The 20758-nt window shown below is 34.9% G+C and overlaps 1 protein-coding gene across 2 annotated transcripts in view; it reads right to left on the bottom strand.

The window, feature by feature from the left end:
* Positions 1-5211: 5211 nt before the first annotated feature.
* Positions 5212-20758, bottom strand: part of TkR99D (Tachykinin-like receptor at 99D) — an 823748-nt gene continuing 808201 nt past the window's right edge. The window contains exon 7 of one of the 2 annotated variants that reach the window (XM_069844274.1): positions 5212-6057. In XM_069844274.1, the coding sequence (XP_069700375.1) occupies positions 5900-6057 (158 nt within the window). In that variant the 3' untranslated portion in view covers positions 5212-5899. The remainder of the gene's footprint in view (positions 6058-20758) is intronic. The other variant, XM_069844275.1, reaches the window with a different exon arrangement.

Below are 20758 nucleotides of genomic sequence, written 5' to 3'. Positions count from 1 at the left end.
TCGCATATTTTCCGCAGCAGAGATGTTGACTGCGTGAATATCCTTGAGAATATAAAAATATATTCTTTTCAGCTGTCTACAACTGCCTCTTTATACAATAACAAAATAAAATGACGACACAGCTCTCACTTTGTAGTTCTTATCCCGATCGGATAAAATAAGCTGAGGACTTAAAAATAATGTCTTCCAGTTCTTCAGGACTTGAGCAGAACTCCGATAGAACTTCATTCCTCTATTTACATTATAAAACTCTCAGAGAGTGCAACATATACACCAACACTTGCGCTTCTCACGGCAGAAACTCGAACTAAACACAACGGTATATGATCAACTGTAAACACAGTCGCATATATATTGTATTCACTTAGTCTTAATATTTCGCACCGTAAATAATGAACTATATCCATATAAATCTACGTAGACCCGTTAGAATAGTGGTATGAAAGCACACAACGCAGTATCTGTAACTTGCCTGGTTAATATCACAGTTTTGTATTAACTCGCCATTTTATATTGTTGTTAATGCTGACATCTTCAGGCTCCTGCGAGATTTTTGGCGGCTCAATTACATGGGCGATATTTGTCATAATTTCTTGAGTTTCAGCTTGGGTGTTGTGCTAGAGGGATAATTTCATATTCAATAATATCTTATCCAATACATGTTGCAAAGCGAATAGCGAGGTATAAATGTGAGTGTGTATATGATATACAGTAATTACACATACAACATCTTGATACTGTTTCACCACAGTACAAGTTACAGGCTTACAAGTCTACAGACGTAACTTCCTGTTACTGGAATTTGTTGGTTACAGATATGAGACGAACATGTAGGAAGTTTTGTTGATAAATATTAGTAGGCCTTGTTTTCGAAATTTTCGAAGTTATTTATTATAATTGAAGGGCTTTCTCCCAAAATGAGTAAAGTGCACAAAAAAAAAAAATACTTTTGCTGTATTCTGAATATTCTTTGCAACCGTCAGTGATCTGCTGTATTTTTTTCCCTCGAAACTCACTTCCATGAAGTAATGTTTCATTATAATAGGGATATCCTGAACTAGCACCAACAGATAGCGCACGTGTACTTTGAGGGATGCGCTTTGGGTGTGCATTTGTTTTTTTGTATATAAACATTGAAGATATACTAGTGTATTAGTATATTAAATATTCTTAAAAACAACTAAAAATGGCAAATTTTTGTTATGTTCCTATATGTAAATATTCTAAATATAATTATGCTTTAAACTTTAAAAAATATAAGTAATTAAATTGCGCCTCGAAAGTGCTAGCTATTAAATAAAAGTAACTACTTCAAGTAAGGAATTGTTGACTACAGTTTCATTTTGGAAGAGGAAAAAGAAAAATTAATAAAAACATATGCAACCTCGACAGCGAGCTATGTTAGCTTAGATTATATGCAGTAGTTGTAAAAGTCTCCGAAGTTTACGCCTGCAGTAAACTCTCGATAAACTGGAATGTTTATTATCCAGGACGATCCGTAGTGAAATCCATTTCGTGAATAATGTTTTTAATGTACTGTACCCTAATTATTAAAACAATGTTTTAACTTCAAATTTTCAAAATCATCCTACATAGTATTCAAAACTACATGTCCTTAACGACTAATCGTGATACTGCTGCGATCATATTATATCATCCTATTAAAAATTGCATTTGATCTTTCTGCAACTACAGAAAAAAATACAAGGAATTCAATCTCGATAGTTCCTTCCTCATAAAAAAACACATTGGTGGCTGCATATCCTGTTTTTAGCGTACGGTTCTTAAATACTAATTATTAAAGAGGGCAATATTCACTTTCGACATAGTTCCTATTTTTTTATTCGTGCATATTGTTCTCAAATTTCTCGTTCAGGTTCATGAACATTCAATGTACTCGTATCTATATTCTGTATACTGCAGATTTCCCCACCCATCTCGGGGAATCGCTCAATATTATACAGGTTTACGTTATTATCTATTGTAAATTAAATTAAATTATGAGATAAGAAAATATTGAATTATATTAAATTATACTAGGTTATACAAAATAACTGTAAATATAATTTTGACACGCACAGAAAACCAACAAGCGGGAAAACGTAATCAACTGTAGCATATGACATAATATAACCCTACAACATGTTGCGCCGCGTGGAACGCTCCTGCCATCTAGCGGTAAAACTTCGCATATGATATCCCTTTATTCCAATAACGCAAAACTTGTTGATACGCCCTTCTGTTATGATACCTTCAATATGAAACATAGTGCACACACAAATATGTAAAAAAAAATTCTCGAAATGTAAAATTAAGTGTTTAGCATTGGAAAATGTGCTATGCTTGAAATTTTAGATTCTTAATGAATGAAAGTTTTTTTACTAATTTATTATTAACAAAAGCCGCGCTAAATAAGTGTTCGATAGATCGGCCTACTAATCAGTTCACAAAGAACAATCATTAAAAACAATTATGTGACAATTCGAAAGAAAAAAAACATTAAGATAAATGATAAGAAAACATAGGAAATCATTTACAATAAAAGTTTCTTGGGTACAAATGATTAATAATTATAGCTAAGGGTGATTTTAACACATGAGATCCTATGGCATCAATAGTTTCATCAGAAATTTTAAATTGTTTAAGTAAACTTAAGGTAGTGTATTTTAAAAATTGATAGAACAGCACAAAAGTGAATTATAACTTTTGTATATTTGCGACCCTAAACCCTCAGAGGAAGGAGACTCCATTCAAATTTCTATCTCCAAATTTAACTTCAAATAACTCAACTGAAATTTACGTTATGAATGTAATTTTTACAGTCAATTTCCAAGTTATATAACCATTACTATTCTTATTTTTCATTATTATTATTATTATTATTATTATTATTATTATTAATTGTCTTATTTTTTATACTTTGTATACCTCATTTATTTTTGACCTGCTGTTCACATTTCATTATGCTTTTTTCTTTCTTTCTGTATGTTATATATTATGTCTGATTTCTTCTTACTTGTTGTTTACATTTTATTATTATTATTATTATTATTATTATTATTATTATTATAATGTTCACTCATCATTAAAAATTGCAAATTTTGTACATCAGGTGTAAAATACGTTTTCTTATTAATACTGCACATTTGTGTTATTTTACAACATAGGCCTAAAGAAAAACTTACCAAAAATTCTACTTTCGAACATTAATCAATTTACTTAGTTTTCCCATTTTAAAAGGTAAGTGAAATACAAAACAAATACAGCCATTCCCATGTTATGTAAGAGTGGTGACGACAATCATGATTATGATGATGATTTTAGAATGCGGGATGATGATGATGATAAAACTTCAAATATGGAATAAAATAACTTTTATAGATGCATCTTCTAAAAGAGGGAGAAGTATCAATTTGGTGGGCTTCCATCCAAGAGCTGAAGTGTATTACTTTGCCTTCCTACAAGAGTACGTGTGTACTGACATGAAATTCCTTTAATACAAATTTTTTGAAAACTGTAGACTCTTTTGCTTGTAATCTGTAACTAGTACTTGTGTGAAATAAATAGTTTGAATTCAGATTTACATATTATTGTTATTGGTCAAGCTCCTGTATAAATATATGAAATTATTAAATATGCTAGGTGGAGCAACTTGGATGTTATGCGACTTGGAGGTACCCTGATTAACACGCAATACGTTGCTTAAACAAACTGAAATGCGTATCTCATGAACGGCAAAAAGTCACTCCGCAGTTCCGCTTTTATGATATGTTGTTGATTCACTTCTCACAATTCCCTAATGAATCATTCCTGGACAGCAGGAGAATCGTGCATAAACTATTGGAGCACAACCCAAACTCGCACAATGCAATAACATAAACGAAATTTTGTGGATAAATAAATTGAACAAAAACACTATTGGTTCAGGGCAAGAGACACGACAAATTAAAATTTATTATAGTACATTATGCAACGAGCCTATAATGATAGTAATTAAGAAGCGAGTATGGATGTTTATGAAACGAGCGCAAGCGAGTTTCATAATTTTCATACGAGCTTCTTAAATACCATTATAGGCGAGTTTCATACGACTTTTTATGCTCGACCATTTTTCGAACTTGAAATTATTCAGATGTATACATTTTATTTGCATCTAACAAGATCGGAAGTGACCTTGTTCTAGGTCGTGAATTGTGAGATGTGCGCAGACGCGAAAGTATTGATTTTTTCCGAGGAACAATAATGTCATTGACCTTGTGTAATCCCGTTAAACTTGGTATAACCTTGATTATTGAATTCGACATTGAAAAACGAGATGACAAATTGAATTTATTTTAATATTATTTACAATTAACGCTAATTATTATAGTAACAGAACATAACCTTCTGTGACAGTATTGGATTTCCAGCCTCCGTGACTTTTCGCTAATTCTCTTTCGATTGCATATCCGAGAATAATCTATACTTGCGGTTTTATAACGGTACAAAGCTGACTTGTCATTGGCTGAACACCTGTAAGCTGAGTTGTCATTGGCTGAAAACACCTGTACTTTAATGAGTAGGTGTACTTTAGTGAGTAGGTGTACTTTAATGACATGCATTAAAGGACTCCTACCAGGTGTATAATTACTACATTTCGGCATGGTCGAGCATAAAAATAATTATACAATGGCCAAACGTTATATATTGCAAGGAGCAAAGATGTGTAATCTTAAACTTGTATTAACAGACGGTGAAGCATTTTTCTGTACGATATACAACTGCTGTAACTTTTTCTTAGCAGCATAACCTTCAAGAGTTCGTAAGAACTTTGTAACAGTCTACATTTTCGCTTATGTACAAGTACAATTACCTTTTGGCACAGTTTATACTTTATTTCAAAACTGAAGTTATCTGTTATATATCGTATACTAGTATTGTTTGAATGAGCCTGGCGAGACTTCACTGATCAATAAATACCATTTTTATCATACTAGTGTTCAATAACATTTTATAGTTAACACTTACAAAATGGCGTTTTTTCATACTACTTGTATAAATCAGTAGAGAACTGAGGGAAATTCTGACGTAATTGTTTCCTTTTACACATAGGTAGTGGAATTTGGTCTTTTAAGTTAAGCATTATGCTTAAAGTTTGTCGCCATGTTATATTAGTTCTACGTCGTTTCAAGAGATGGCGTTGACAACACATTGTCTGACATGGAATGAATATTTTGATATATTAACGTATATTTTTTATTTTATATACAACATCGTGTCGCCTATATTATGGATTATGACGGATTGTATATTTTCTGCATAATCAAAAACATTTTCCTCATATTCATAAATATATCAGTTCCTTCTTTTCGATTTACACAAATTCCATTGAGTAGATCACCTTACCAAGGTTTAAAACCAACGTTCAGTGCATTTTTACACTATTATATTTATTTTCATTGTAGTCTATATTGTAAACGGTCTGATTAACACAGAAGAAAGTTAGATCTGGATCTCTCGAAACTCTTTGCTCTCTGAAGAGACTTCATTGGCCCCCAGATGTGTTTCGCTTGAAATCAATGAGCTACGAGTCGTTGTCAATATTCAAAACTGAATTAACATCAAGCTACTCTGGGACGTTAACGTCTTGGTCCCTTGAAACTGTTACAATTGATTAAATATTCCTACTACAGTTCAATCGTCTTATTCAGATCTGACTAAAGAAGACGAAAATTATATTCTTTAATGTTTTGCGAGCTCCAAAACTGTGTTCATTCATCCGAGCGAGCAGCTTGCTTCTAAATGAGTACTTTAACGCGATGAGTTTCAAATTTTACTTGTCAGTTTGAGCCGGAATGGCTCAAATCCACGTCTGCACCCTGTTGCTGCGGGCCCCGGAAGACCCGACGATCTCCGGATGTCAGGATACCCCGCGCCCCGCCGACGAAGAGCCGTCGTGGCCGTTGGTCCTCCAGCGCTTGCTGCGGAAGGTGGAGTAGTTGGAGTCTGGCAGGGGGCAGTGCGAGGTGGCCGTGGGGGGGTCTGACGAGCCCATCTGCAGCGGGATGCGCACCGAACCTGCAACAAGCCGCGATAACATCTTCAGACACTCCGTCACGGTTCAGTCAAAAAACTCTAAAGCAGTGGTCGTCAGCACTCGCTGTAAAGGGTAAAGGCTAGTCCACAATAAACTGAAAACGGAAATATTATAAAAATAAATGTATTCGAGTGTGAGCATTCACAATTAACGTGAAGCTTGTCGGAGCCCGGGAACGAGAACGTGAAAGTTAATTGTGAATGCTCACATTTGAATAGGGTAAACCAGGGTAATTGTAAACAGGGGTAATAGTAAACAAATGCTGTGAGAAATACAAAAATGTCAATATAAAAATTTTAATTCAGAAAATATTTAAATTAACATATTGGCTAACCTACAAGGTAGTTTGGCGCCAAATAGGAGTAACTGTTTAGTTGTGAACGAATGTTTTGTAAGGGTCTACAAAAAAAAAAAAAAAAGTTGAGAAAGAATTTTGCTTCACCTTCATTTCTGGCATTGTAAGTAAACGTACAGTGCTATTTTTTAAGAATATGTTGTATGTATAGTAGTTAACATTTATTACAATGGTTTTGAGATCTCCCACAACCTCAGTTCATTAAATTATGACGTGTTTACATTTGCCCCATAGTTTTAATTGCTTGGGGTAATTGTAAACATGTTTTACTATGGTTACATTTCGTACTTTTCAGTAATCAAAGAGACCCCCACCCAACTACACTGTAGAGGATTTAGAGAGGGTTGTTACAGATGTGAAAAATAGTAACTACAGTTATCGTGAAGCTCAGGAGAGGTACTGAGTTCCTATATCCGTCATATATCATAGGTTAAAGGGAAGAAATGTACCAGTGACCAAAACTGGAGTTAGAAGGAGTACAGCTCTTTCTTCTGAAAGAACAAAAATGTTCAGTGTCTTATAGCCCGTGCGAAAATTGGTGTTTACAATTACCCCCTCTCAAAGGGTAAATGTAAACAGGTGGGGTAAATGTAAAGCAGTGGTCGTCAGCTGAAATGGTAAAGGCTAGTACACAATAAACCGAGAACGGAAAAGAGAACAGAAATATTGTTAAAACAAATGTATTTAAATGTGAACATTCATAATTAACGAGAAGCTTACCGGAGCCCGGGAACGGGAACGTGAAAGTTACTGATATAAAAATGTTAAGTTCTACAATGAAAAAATAATATAACACTGCAGTAAATTGGTTTCCGGTGAATGATTTCAGTCTAAATTTAAATAAAACTCAAAATATAATATTTCCATTGAAAAATGCATCGAACGACGATGTACAGGTAAAATTGAAACATAGGTCTACTCCTTTGAATGGTTTTCTTCATGCTAAATACTTTTTATTTAACCTATACTGTCTTCGCGCTACGAGTTGGCGCGGGGAGTAGATAGGCGGGACGGGGGAACTTTACGCTACGCTCTGACCTGAAAACTTCGTCCACTTAATTGGCTACACGGGAACGGAGTCAGACATAAAAGATTCCGCATCTTCGATGCTGTCGCTATGACTATCATTATCACGTTTTTCAAAATTTCTGGAGTATGATCTGTCCATGATAATCGTCTGTTTATGTTCCATCCGTGCATATTAATTCGAATCTCTCAACAAAGCCATTAGCCCCACCGCCCCCATCCTGATGAACAACAATGAGTGTTCTGGACACATTTACGGTAGTCAAAACTCCCGTAACATTTTTATCCTGCCAGAACTTGAGAAACGTTAAATTGGTAGGCCTATCTATCCGCATTTCGTCCAGATACGAAATCGGTTTTTCCACTTTCCTAAGCTTTCTTATTTGCTTTAGATATCTTCACGTATTCCAATTTACAGTGTTTTCCTCAATTTTTTTTGCTGCACACTTCTTCCACCTGAAATCTTTTTTCTTCAGTATTCGTCTTAATGTTGTCTTTCATTTCAAATCAATTCTCTCTTGTAGCAGGGGTAAAAGCTTGTTACTACTTTTTTTTTAGTTGGTTATTTAACGACACTGTAATAACTATGTACTAGCTTCTTCAGTGTCGATTGAATTGATGATGGCGAGATGGTATTTGGCAAAATGAAACCAAGGATTCGCCATAGATTACCTGACATTCGCCTTCCCATTGGGAAAACCTCGGAAAAAACCCAACCAGGTAGTCAGCGCAAACGGGAATCGAACTCACTCCCGAGCACAACTGCAGATCAGCAGGCAAACGCGCTACCTCCTGAGCTAAGCCGGTGGCCCTCTTTCTTTTTCAAATAAAAATTCTCAATTATATCTTTTTTGTCAATCTCCCGTCGAAGTCATCTACATTTGCGTTTCGGTAGTCTGGACGTTTACATTTTTTTTCTCCCTCAGGTGTCGACAACGCACTTTCTTCTGTGCAGTCTTTCATTTCATTCCTTATACGCTGTAATGTTCTTGTGGATAGATTAAAGTACTTTTCTACCTTTGCTATAGGTTTCGTAAGAGGAATGCAAAGGCACTGTTGTTCTTTTTCTTCATCACAGAATTATTTTGCACTTCTAATAATATTCCTTTCTTCGCTATAGATTGTCAATCCTTGTTTCCTCTTTGTCGACATATTTACAATAAACAAGAAACTGCTATAAACCTAAATAACAGTATACAATAACATAAATTCTATTAACCGTATTATTATCAACACTATTAACACGAAAAGCAAAGGATAGCAATACAAGATTTGTGGTATACTGAAAACAATTGTCTTGTTGAAACTAATAAAACACTACAGTAAAAACCCCACTATTATTTTCACAAAGTCGCAAAGACTCATAGACACGTGCAGTAAATGTTTGTGAAACAGGAATATTGCAGTGAACAGCGCGGTGCGCATGCGCGACCGTTTCCCCTCCGACTCGTCTAAGTACTTCAGCCGCCTTCTCCTGGCGTGACAACAGTACATCTTCAGTTCTTGAGTTCCAATGCGAAAACGCAAGTAACAATGTCAGAACGATCAGTGGGTTTTACATACGAAGCAATAGCTATTTCAGGTTATTGTGGATTGTAGGTTAGAGTTATGAAAATAACCTCTCCTCTCCCCTCTGCCCTCTGCCCTCATGCCCTCTACCCTCACGCCCTCTACCCTCATGCCCTCTGTCCTCATGGCCTCCGCCCTCATGCCCTCATGCCCTCATGCTCTCTGCCCTCCTGCCCTCATGCTGTCTGCCCTCATGCCCTCTGCCCTCATGTCCTCATGCTGTCTGCCCTCTGGCCTCATGCCCTCTGCCCTCATTCCCTATGCCCTCATGCCCTCACGCCCTCTGCCCTCTGCCCTCATGCCCTCTGCCCTCATGCCCTCATACCCTCTGTCCTTATACCCTCTGCCCTCATGCCCTCTACCCTCATGCCCTCTGCCCTCATGCCCTCTGTCCTCTTCTCTTCTCTTCTCTTCTCTTCTCTTCTCTTCTCTTCTCTTCTCTTCTCTTCTCTTCTCTTCTCTTCTCTTCTCTTCTCTTCTCTTCTCTTCTCTTCTCTTCTCTTCTCTTCTCTTCTCCTCTTTTTTCCTTTTCCTTTCCTTCTCCTTTCCTTTCTTTTTCTTCGTGTTTTCTTGTTTTTGGCTTCTTTCTCCATTCGCTTGCTTTCTACGTGATTCTCAATCTCTCCTACTGTATCTTAGACCCTTGTCATTGTCACAAGTTTCATATTCAATCTCTACATTGCCTTCAGCATCATCATCTATGATCTGCAGAGTAGTGTCGATCACTATGTAAGTTTTCATCCAGTGTTACTTTATTAGATATAACACACTTAAGGGCATAAATAAACTGCACTAATAGAAAATTTTCTATTAATACTATTGATACGTAAATCTGACGTACACTTCCAAATAATTATATCTCATAATAAGTTGGCCAAGCATGCCAGTTGCAACTGCTGTAACGACTACTATAGTCAGCAACTGAAAGACGGAGGCATAGCTAGAAGAAGGAGGTGCTCTCTTAGCGGGAAAAGTAGTGAGGGTCAATTGTTTATCCATTATACGTCAAAATTACGTACGACAGAAGTTTTAAACAATGGCATTACTTCCTTGTGAGCAGGAAGAAAACAACTGTTTGATCACAGTATAGAGATATGTTCTCTATATTGTGGTTTGATTTCCACATACCCTACAAGTTTAATACAAGTAGTGTTAAGTTCATAACAATAACCTTAGTATCTCGTTATCATTATATTACTTCTCTTCAAATAATTATCTACAGTCAGATGGAAAGAAGTTTATGAGATTATACGTCCTCGTGCATAAAATCGGAACTTCACGTTGATGTCGATGTTATAGGCATTCCTAATTTATAGTTTCAACAAATGTTGACGCAACATCCGTCGATCGACCACGCTGTTACGTAAGTTTTATAGTTTTCAGTAATATATATATATATATATATATATTACTCATTATATTATAGAAATGAAGATCTGATATAAAATCATCTTTTTATTCGTCTACTTACTTAACGCCCCAAAAGATTTCACTTTCATATCATCAGTATACCATTATGTGTTGCATTAACTACAATATTACATTTTTAATGGTAATAATGCCACCAAACATTCTTAAGTTTTGTAGTTCTTAATATCGAATACACAGCTGTACTCGGAAAACTAAAGACCAGAGAATGAGACCTGTAAATTATTTTTATACGTTATCAAAAAATTACACAAATGAAGATCGACATATTGGCATTATGATGTGAAAGATCTGACCCATCTGAACTCTAAGTATATCAGCAATCCTGTAGGTCATGGCCTTCGTGTGCGGATTTTCGTCGGCCCCAAGTATGAATGTTATGGAAGTTAACAATGCCTTCGCGTGTAAAACATCACTGTCAAAATGTATTTATCTTTGTCTACATTTTCTGTTTTTACCATCATGTCTTTGCAGTTTCACACGTACACAAAACATCTTAAAAAAAAAGCCGAGACTTTTGTAGGAAAGAAGTGACATGTAAACTTTTTCTACAGCCCCGTCACTTACAGGCAGGATCATTTTGTATGATGTGAACTTAAAACATGGAAACGAGATTCTTCATTTTACTTCCTTCACGAAAGATTTATTCCAGGTGACTTCTATAATCCTACAAATTTCATAGTTCTCTATTAATGATGTAATGAAAAGTGTGATGAAGTTCAAGCATTGACCATGACTACATACATTCATATATACTAAGATTAGAAGTCAAGATTCTGCAAGAACTGGAAGGGATGAAGTAACATTAGCCACACTGAATAGACGTGTCAGTGGGAAGAAGTAAGGGACAGAAAAGTTATAACTTAAGAGGTTGGTGCATGGGTGACAAAACATATGAAAGTGATAGTATACAGGAGTGACAAAACTCAGGAAAGTGGTAAAGTGAAAATAGTATCCAGGAGTGACAAAACTCAGTAAAGTGGTAAAGTGAAAATAGTATCCAGGAGTGACAAAACTCAGGAAAGTGGTAAAGTGAAAATAGTATGCAGGGGTGAAAAACTCAGGAAAGTGGTAAAGTGAAAATAGTATGCAGGAGTGACAAAACTCAGGAAAGTGGTAAAGTGAAAATAGTATCCAGGACTGACAAAACTCAGGAAAGTGGTAAAGTGAAAATAGTATCCAGGACTGACAAAACTCAGGAAAGTGGTAAAGTGAAAATAGTATCCAGGACTGACAAAACTCAGGAAAGTGGTAAAGTGAAAATAGTATCCAGGAGTGACAAAACTCAGTAAAGTGGTAAAGTGAAAATAGTATCCAGGAGTGACAAAACTCAGGAAAGTGGTAAAGTGAAAATAGTATGCAGGGGTGAAAAAACTCAGGAAAGTGGTAAAGTGAAAATAGTATGCAGGAGTGACAAAACTCAGGAAAGTGGTAAAGTAAAAATAGTATCCAGGAGTGACAAAACTCAGGAAAGTGGTAAAGTGAAAATAGTATCCAGGACTGACAAAACTCAGGAAAGTGGTAAAGTGAAAATAGTATCCAGGAGTGACAAAACTCAGTAAAGTGGTAAAGTGAAAATAGTATCCAGGAGTGACAAAACTCAGGAAAGTGGTAAAGTGAAAATAGTATGCAGGGGTGAAAAAACTCAGGAAAGTGGTAAAGTGAAAATAGTATGCAGGAGTGACAAAACTCAGGAAAGTGGTAAAGTGAAAATAGTATCCAGGACTGACAAAACTCAGGAAAGTGGTAAAGTGAAAATAGTATCCAGGAGTGACAAAACTCAGGAAAGTGGTAAAGTGAAAATAGTATCCAGGACTGACAAAACTCAGGAAAGTGGTAAAGTAAAAATATTATCCAGGAGTGACAAAACTCAGGAAAGTGATAAATTGAAAATAGTATGCAGGAGTGACAAAACTCAGGAAAGTGATTAAGTGAAAATAGTATACAGGAGTGACAAAACTCAGGAAAGTGGTAAAGTGGAAAGAGTGATAGTGACAGAAAAGACGGTAAGGCAAGGGAATACTAGTGACAAAGGATAAGATACAAGTAGTAACCAGAGAGTGATAATAAGTAAGTAGTGATACAAATATAATAAAGAAAGTGGGAATGGAAATGTAATGAAACTGTAGAAACTACTTCGTCTGAAATTATACAGATTACATTAATGGGAATGAGTGGTCAGTGAACGTTAGTGATTCAAGTGAATAAATAAGTTGACAACTATGGAAGAATTCAACTAATTTAAACAATGTTGGCAACAATTAATAAGAGATTGAGAGAAGTGAATGTTTAGTTAAATGAGATTAGTATGAATAAGATATAATCTTTTCGCTGTAAGAAAAATCCTAATATAAACAATAGCACGTGACTGAAGTGAGGCTTCATTGGCCGCTGTTTGGCGCCATAGATTCTCAGTACGTGATTCCGCCCACTGTTGTACATTCTGTTTCATGTTAAACATTTCCCGTTACTCGTCAAGTAGGCCTAACCTTACTACTATGCATTAATTTGCTTATAAAATATTTATTTTATAATTACTATAATTAAATTATTTTTAAGTCTTATGTCTTCACAATGGACAGTTGAGAATGCAGAAGCCATACTACAGTCCCACGTGCTTACGTGAACAACTACGAGCTAAAGTGACGCCAGCTTGTTACAAGAACAGACTACCTCGCTATTACTGTCGGTATTCATCCGCGTTCATAGTACATAACAAAATATAAGAGTGGCTTTTCTTTTACATAGTGTTTTACATATAAGTGAAGTTATATTTTTCATCGTATTTAACAACTAGAGTTCAATTTTTTATTTTCAAATAATACAAGATTATGGTTTCCAAATACGAACTATATTTTCCTGCGTCATGTGAGTGTTTCGACGGGGAGCCAATCACGGGTACGACAGCAACGTGCTTATGTTTACATTAGGATTTTTCTTACAGCGAAAACGGTATAGACAACTAGGAAAGGGAACGGTAAATAGAAAAAGAAGGGAGGGAAATAGAGGTGAGAGACGTGATAGAAAAACGATGAGGGCCATTTATAAGTAATAGCCGGATGTTTGAAAAAACATAAACAGAATATTATGCGTTGAAGGGAGTGATAGCGCTGTAAGCAGAAATGTGAAAGCCATCACGACCGATGTAATCTTGTGGAATAAATATATCATATCATCATAGCATATCATACATTCATAAATACATACACATAGACATAATATTATTTTCCACACATAATTTACACGCATAAAGGACTATCACATGAAGCTTGTCTCTGTAAAAGCAGGTTGACAAAGCGGCTAGAGAAATGGCTTTAATTAATTTGTAATATGTTTCTACATCTCATTTATGTTAATATTTGTACAGTGTCGCATGTTTGCTTCTCATCCATGTATGTACTCGCGTTCGAATTACAGCAAGTTCTCTTATGCTTGGCACGTACTGCATACTTTTATGTAACTACTTTGTTCACAGCATAGGGAATTTTGTCTTCAACGGAAGTGTAAAAACTGGCTAGTTACTTTTCAGTTGCGCCAACTATAAGTCATGTTGCGTTCTATTTTTAAGGTGTTTACCTTTTACTAACTTTATTTAATAGAAAAATCTGAGCCAGTTCTCGCTCTGTTTTCACAGTATTTTTCTAATTACTTTTGTGTACGAAATATTTTTTATGCATATTCTGCAATGTACTTGTATAATCTATACTTTTCAATTACAACTATTTGATTTGCTTAACATAATTACGCTGTAGTTGTGATTCTATTCTTAGTGTCATTGTCTGAGAGAATTATCTGTATTACCACATACCCCAATTTTAAGGGTATATGGGCTATTCCATATGAAATCGATCAGTAAAAAACCTCGCATTTTTTATACTCTAATTTTTTCCCTACTTATACAAGATGCTGAGGGGAGTGCATTTTCAAAAATATATTATCAAAAGTCAAACGGTTTTCGTATTATTGAGCGACAAATTTAGCGTATTTTATAAAAATAAGCCTCTTTCAGCGCTCAGAATTCTGGAACCATTTACTGCAGAACATTGAACGAGAGCTTTTTTTTAAGCTGACATTTGGTAGGTTATCTTAAGAAGTAATCCTTATTTTTTATTATACACAGAGTCAGATAATGTGATTTTACTTGCTTTTAGGCTTTTTGGCCATTTGTAAAAATGTAAAAAAATATTGAGAAAAAACTTTGCATTATTAAGAGGGATTCGGCATTGTTTGCTTAGTGGCTCGGCAATAAGTTTCGAGGGTGTTAAATAAATTATTTTCACACGCCTAGACTTGAACGGCGCAGTACCGCATGCAATGGCCGAGAGCTGAAGATAAGAGAGCATTGGGCGTCATTTTACTCTGTGTTTATGAAAACTTGTGATAAAGCTAGCCCAGCCATGACTGCTAGACGACACATCACGCGTTTGTCTCCTGGCCTTTCTTGTCTCGGCTACCTCCCGTCTCACAGTCAGCTGGTTAGTTCACGCGCCTACTATTTATTTTCTTTATTTGATATTTTCAATACTTTCTTATCAACGTACCACCAGTAAAAAATATGTGTTTATTTGTACTTTCAATGCGGAATCTAACCATATATTTTAAAAATATTTTTTCGTGGGCAAAGGCGTCTTAATGAAGAAAAATCTAAATTTCTCTATTTCCATAAAAAGTAAGAAAAACTGTTTACATGTCAATATAAACTTTAACTTCTCAGCATCAAAATAAACCATGATTTTGATAATTGGATGAAAGGGTTTCGGAGCCACAACAGTTTAAAGATACTAATTGTACAAAAATACGATAAATTTAAATATTATTAATTTAAACACTATTAAGTTCTGATGCCTCAAACTTTGCACAAAGCATTATATCATAGTTGTCTACGGACTGAAAAAGTTTCATTGTATTTAAAAATTGCAAGGTCAATTTTCTCTATATTTCGGTCGATTTGAAATGGAATAGCCCGTATGTACGTGAACGACCACAAATATTATCAGAAAATGCAGGCTCTAAATTTCTAATTTTTTTTAAGAAAATGAACTCACAACTGGACAAAAATTACAAGGTACCGCAACAAGACTTACTATAGCTTAAATATCTGATAAAAGTATAAAAAAAAGTTACTAATAATATTTTTTAATCCAGTATTATCAAAGTATGAAAAAAATTTCTGCAGTTACATAATTTTGTAACTGTAACATTGTTAAGGTCTCTCTGACATCTTTAATATTTTTTCTGCATGTAACAAACACTTATTTCTGAAAAGTAGACTACTCTCAGACATGTAGAGTTGTTTATTTTAATACAATTAATTTTTTATTTGTTCTATATAAAAATATATTAAAATTTACATAATATTTTCAAAGAAATGGGCATTATTGTAGTCTAGCTTTTACATAAATGCATGTAAAATCAGTGTACAAAATTTCAGGATTCTATCTCTAATGGTTGTGGAGTTATGAAATAATATCTGTGAAAATTTTCAAATTTCGTAAAATTTAATTTAAAGTAAAAAATGAATTCCAAAAAATATTAGTAACCCTTTCTTTACTTTTATCAGATATTTAAGTTCTAATAAGTCTTATTGTGGTACCTTGTAAGTTTTGTCCAATTGTGAGTTCATTTATTTTAAAATTTAAGGGGAATTGGACGTTATCACATGCAAAGTAATGGTAAAAATAGCCTATCTTCAAGCAGTCATAAATGTAATACTATTTATCACAGCTCTTTAATTTTTTTAGTGATATATGTATACACATTAAGCTTTAAAATGAAAGAGGAATGGTTAATCTAGTGTAAATCTTACCCTTAAATTAATTTTTTAATTTAAACATATTTTTTATATAAATTCACTACATACCTGTGATTAGGTACACTCTATTCACTTATCATAGCACACATTGAATTAAAATTTTTGGCCACCTACTGCTAATAGATACTAAAACATACCCTACTAAAATTATTAAAATATATGTAATATTATGGGCATAGGGCTTATACTAATCGTCATTTTTTTTTTATTTTACTGACGGTGATGATTGCTATAAGCCCTATGCCCATAATATTACAGATACATGAATAATTTTAGTAGGATATGTTTTAGTATCTATTAGCAGTAAGTGGTCAAATTTTCAATTCAATATGTCCTATAATAAGTGAATAGAGTGTACCTAATCACAGACATGTAGTGAATTTATAAAAAGAAATGTGCTTAATTAAAAAAATAATTTAAGGATAGAGATTTACTCTAGAGTAACCATTCTTTTTCATTTTATAGCGTAATATGTACACACATAGCTAACAAAAATGAAAGATCTCTGATAAATAGTATTATATTTATGAACTGCTTGAAGATAGGCTATATTTACCATTATTTTGCATGCCATTATGACCAACTCCCCATAAGAAAATTAGAACCTTCATTTTCTGATAATATTTATGATCGTTCATGTACATCTACCCTTAATTCAAGTTATGTTGGACAGATAGTTTCTAATATATATTTTTTTAACATTAGACACATTTGAAATGTGAATATGGAGAAGAATACAACGTGTAAAGTGGACAGACAGAATAAGAAATGAAGTTGTGTTGGGAAGAGTGTGTGAAGAAAGAATGATGCTTAAACTAATTAGGAAGAGGAAAAGGAATTGGTTGAGTCAGTGGTTGAGAAGAAACTGCCTATGGAGGATGCACTGGAAGGAAAGGTGAACAGGAGAAGAGTTCGGGGCAGAAGAAGATATTATCAGATGATAGATGACATTAAGCTATATGGATCATATGCGGAGACAAAGAGGAAGGCAAAAAATCGGAAAGATTGGAGAATACAGGGTTTGTAGTGAAAGACCTGTCCTTGGGCAGAACACTTTGAATGAATGAAAGTGGATTTTGTATATAAATTATAATTTTATGTGAATGATTTACATTGTACTGTGATGTAATTGTGACTTTTAACTACTCCGCTCGTTTATAGGATACTTCGTGTAATCTTTACTTACTACATTGTCTACCAAGCTATCTTGAATATTTTAGTCTTTTAAAATATAGCCGTTCTAAGTCAACAACTAGTTTGAAGATGAAGTATTAGTATTACGTGATTTACGTCTTGTAACTGTCTGTAGCGTGTCTTTTTGGATATTATTATTATTATTATTATTATTATTATTATTATTACTATTATTATTATTAGTTACTTACTGGCTTTTAAGGAACCCGGAGGTTCATTGCCGCCCTCACATAAGCCCGCCATTGGTCCCTATCCTGAGCAAGATTAATCCATTCTCTATCATCATATCCCACCTCCCTCAAATCCATTTTAATATTATCCTCCCATCTACGTCTCGACCTCCCTAAAGGTCTTTTTCTCTCCGGCCTCCCAACTAACACTCTATATGCATTTCTGGATTCGCCCATACGTGCTACATGGCCTACCCATCTCAAACGTCTGGATTTAATGTTCCTAATTATGTCAGGTAAAGAATACAATGCGTGCAGTTCTGTGTTGTGTAACTTTCTCCATTCTCCTGTAACTTCATCCCTCTTAGCCCCAAATATTTTCCTAAGCACCTTATTCTCAAACACCCTAAACCTATATTCCTTTCTCAAAGTAAGAGTCCAAGTTTCACAACCATAAAGAACAACCGGTAATATAACTGTTTTATAAATTCTAACTTTCAGATTTTTGGACAGCAGACTGGATGATGAAAGCTTCTCAACCGAATAATAACAGGCATTTCCCATATTTATTCTGTGTTTCATTTTCTCCCGAGTATCATTTATATATGTTATTATTATTATTAATATTATTATTATTATTATTATTATTATTATTATTATTATTATTATATCAAGGTATTTATACGAACGTCTAACGTCGCTCTTAAGTTTTCCAGGTATATGGTGAAAACAATTTATTATATATTTACAAAACTGCATAAAACAATTTTAAAGCATCTTACATAACTCGTACAAATTGAAATATACGAGTACATTATGCATTTTCGTAGCGTGTAGACAATTTCCAGTGAAGCTGACGTTAAAATTTAAAATCTTTCATTTTTCGGGGTCAAAATACTGATATAATATTTTACTATGTATCGCCTGGCTAAGAAAATAATTATAGTTATGATGTTACTTTGGTTAGCATAGCTCTTCATCGAGTTAACCCATTTATGCCCAGATTATTTTTTTTTTATTTTTGTTTCACATATCATATTAAGTGAGTCAGAGGGACGTTGTAAGCATGAGGAACTATGAAAATACTGATTTAGTTACTTCGGTAAAAATTTATGGGGTGGGTCGATAATGACCCACTAGGCACTTCTTCGAGAATTTGTTCATTATAATGTTTTGATGATTTCTTGTTTAATTTATGCTTTTGCGTAGTATGCAACTTGTTAAATTTAAAAGTAATGTGTAAAGAAATCATTACCATATTAAAAACGCATACGATTTTTTAAAAATATTTATTAAATAATTTCCCTGAGAGCTATATTCACATTTACATGTATTTTACATTCACACATCTGAAAGGAAACCTTGTAAAAAAATCCGTGGCACTACAGCCCTTGAAGGGCCTAGACGGACCAGCCGGCTGCTGGCCTCACGCCCGCATGCCGAAGCAGAGGTGGACGATCATCCAACCAGAATGGAGGTATAGTGTGGTTAGCACGATGATCCCCCCTGCCGTTATAGCTGGTATAAGGAAACCTTGTATTGGAAGAAATAAATAATATGAAACACAAAATAAATTATGGTACATGACAAAAGGTCCACACCTGTGGTTAGCGCGTCTGGCCACGAAACCAGGTTGCCCGGGTTCGAATCCCGGTCGGGGCAACTTACCTGGTTGAGGTTTTTTTCCGGGGTTTTCCCTCAACCCAATATGAGCAAATGCTGGGTAACTATTGGTGCTGGACCCCAGACAGTTTTCACTGGCATTATCACCTTCATCTCATTCAGACAATAACCTGAGATGTTGGTACAGTGACGTAAAATAACCTACTAAAAATACATGACATAAGTCCTTAGTTCTACTCATGATATGGTGCATCTCTGACTTGCTTTTACATTGTTACAAATCTTGTATCGCCGTCTTTGTTGTTGGGTTTAGTGCCAACAGTGATCCTTCCTCCGGTGTTCTTTGATGGTATCGAAGGAACGAACTCGTCTTCCACTCTTTGGAGAAGTGTCAAATTTTAGCCTTGCGTTATTTCGTGGCCGATGACGAGTGCATCCAATGACTTTCCATATGATCGACTGACTGAGAAGCCAAGCATTGTTCATGCACATATCTAATAACCACGAAAGTAATGGTATGTGCCATTTTTTCCACGTATATCAGAAGTATGCACTCCACTCATATTGCAATTATATTTACGGAAAACATAAGGCAGCGAACTTTGATTTCCTCTTCTTGTAAAGGGGCTACTTTACGTTCGTTAGACGTGATGCTCACCTTTATTTCTTTCTCGCTTTATTCTATGCGTCAGTGGTGGGGAATTCTCAATTTCATTGCTGATAAGATCTGAATCTTTTCTAATATCGGTACCCCCTTCCTCATTATAATGTCTAGTACCTCTGTCACTAACTCTACTATGGCTTGTAGTTGAGCTCGGTTGGAGTTCTTGCAATCTTCATCTCCAGAATCTGCATCCGTTATCCTCAGGTAGACCAGTGAATATATCTGCCCCGTATTTTGGGATTTCGGAAGAATCAGATCTCTCTAACTATCCTAGAATTTAGATTACTATCAGACCAGTGAGTCTGAAAAGAGGGAATACTTATGATTATGGAAACTGTTATGAAGGAGATCAGTTTTCAGATGGGGCCAGTAGGGAACTCTCATGAAGATAATAAAAAGACAAAACGGGGTCATTCTGATTGTTATTCACACTCGGCTCTCGTAGGTGCCGCTAGTGCCGAGAATTATGAACTACTTAGTTCGTCAAAGACTATCCAGAGTGCATCCCAAGTGGTGAGATATAACATTACACAAATAAAACAATGTTGTAAACGAAAGCGGTAATAAGCATGAGATATTCTGAGAAATGCTTTCAGAATTATCATCCCCAAAAGCACTCCTAACCCTTACACAAACTTCTATTGAGGTAGTTGTTCGTAAAAACATCACTCAAAGAAAAATAATAAGAAAACAAAATGATTTCATAATGAAAAGCTATGTGAAAGGTAATCCTCGAATAGGTGCTCGACCCACACTAAATTCTAAGCCCTACTGTACACCAAATAGCGTAAATATTGACAAAAATATACAAGATACATATTCTCCTGAATCTTCTTGGCAG

The sequence above is a fragment of the Periplaneta americana genome, chromosome 13 (assembly GCF_040183065.1).
Source record: "Periplaneta americana isolate PAMFEO1 chromosome 13, P.americana_PAMFEO1_priV1, whole genome shotgun sequence".
Lineage (NCBI taxonomy): Eukaryota > Metazoa > Arthropoda > Insecta > Blattodea > Blattidae > Periplaneta > Periplaneta americana.
Note: the sequence above shows the minus strand (reverse complement) of the source record. Positions and strands in the feature narration are given on the sequence as shown.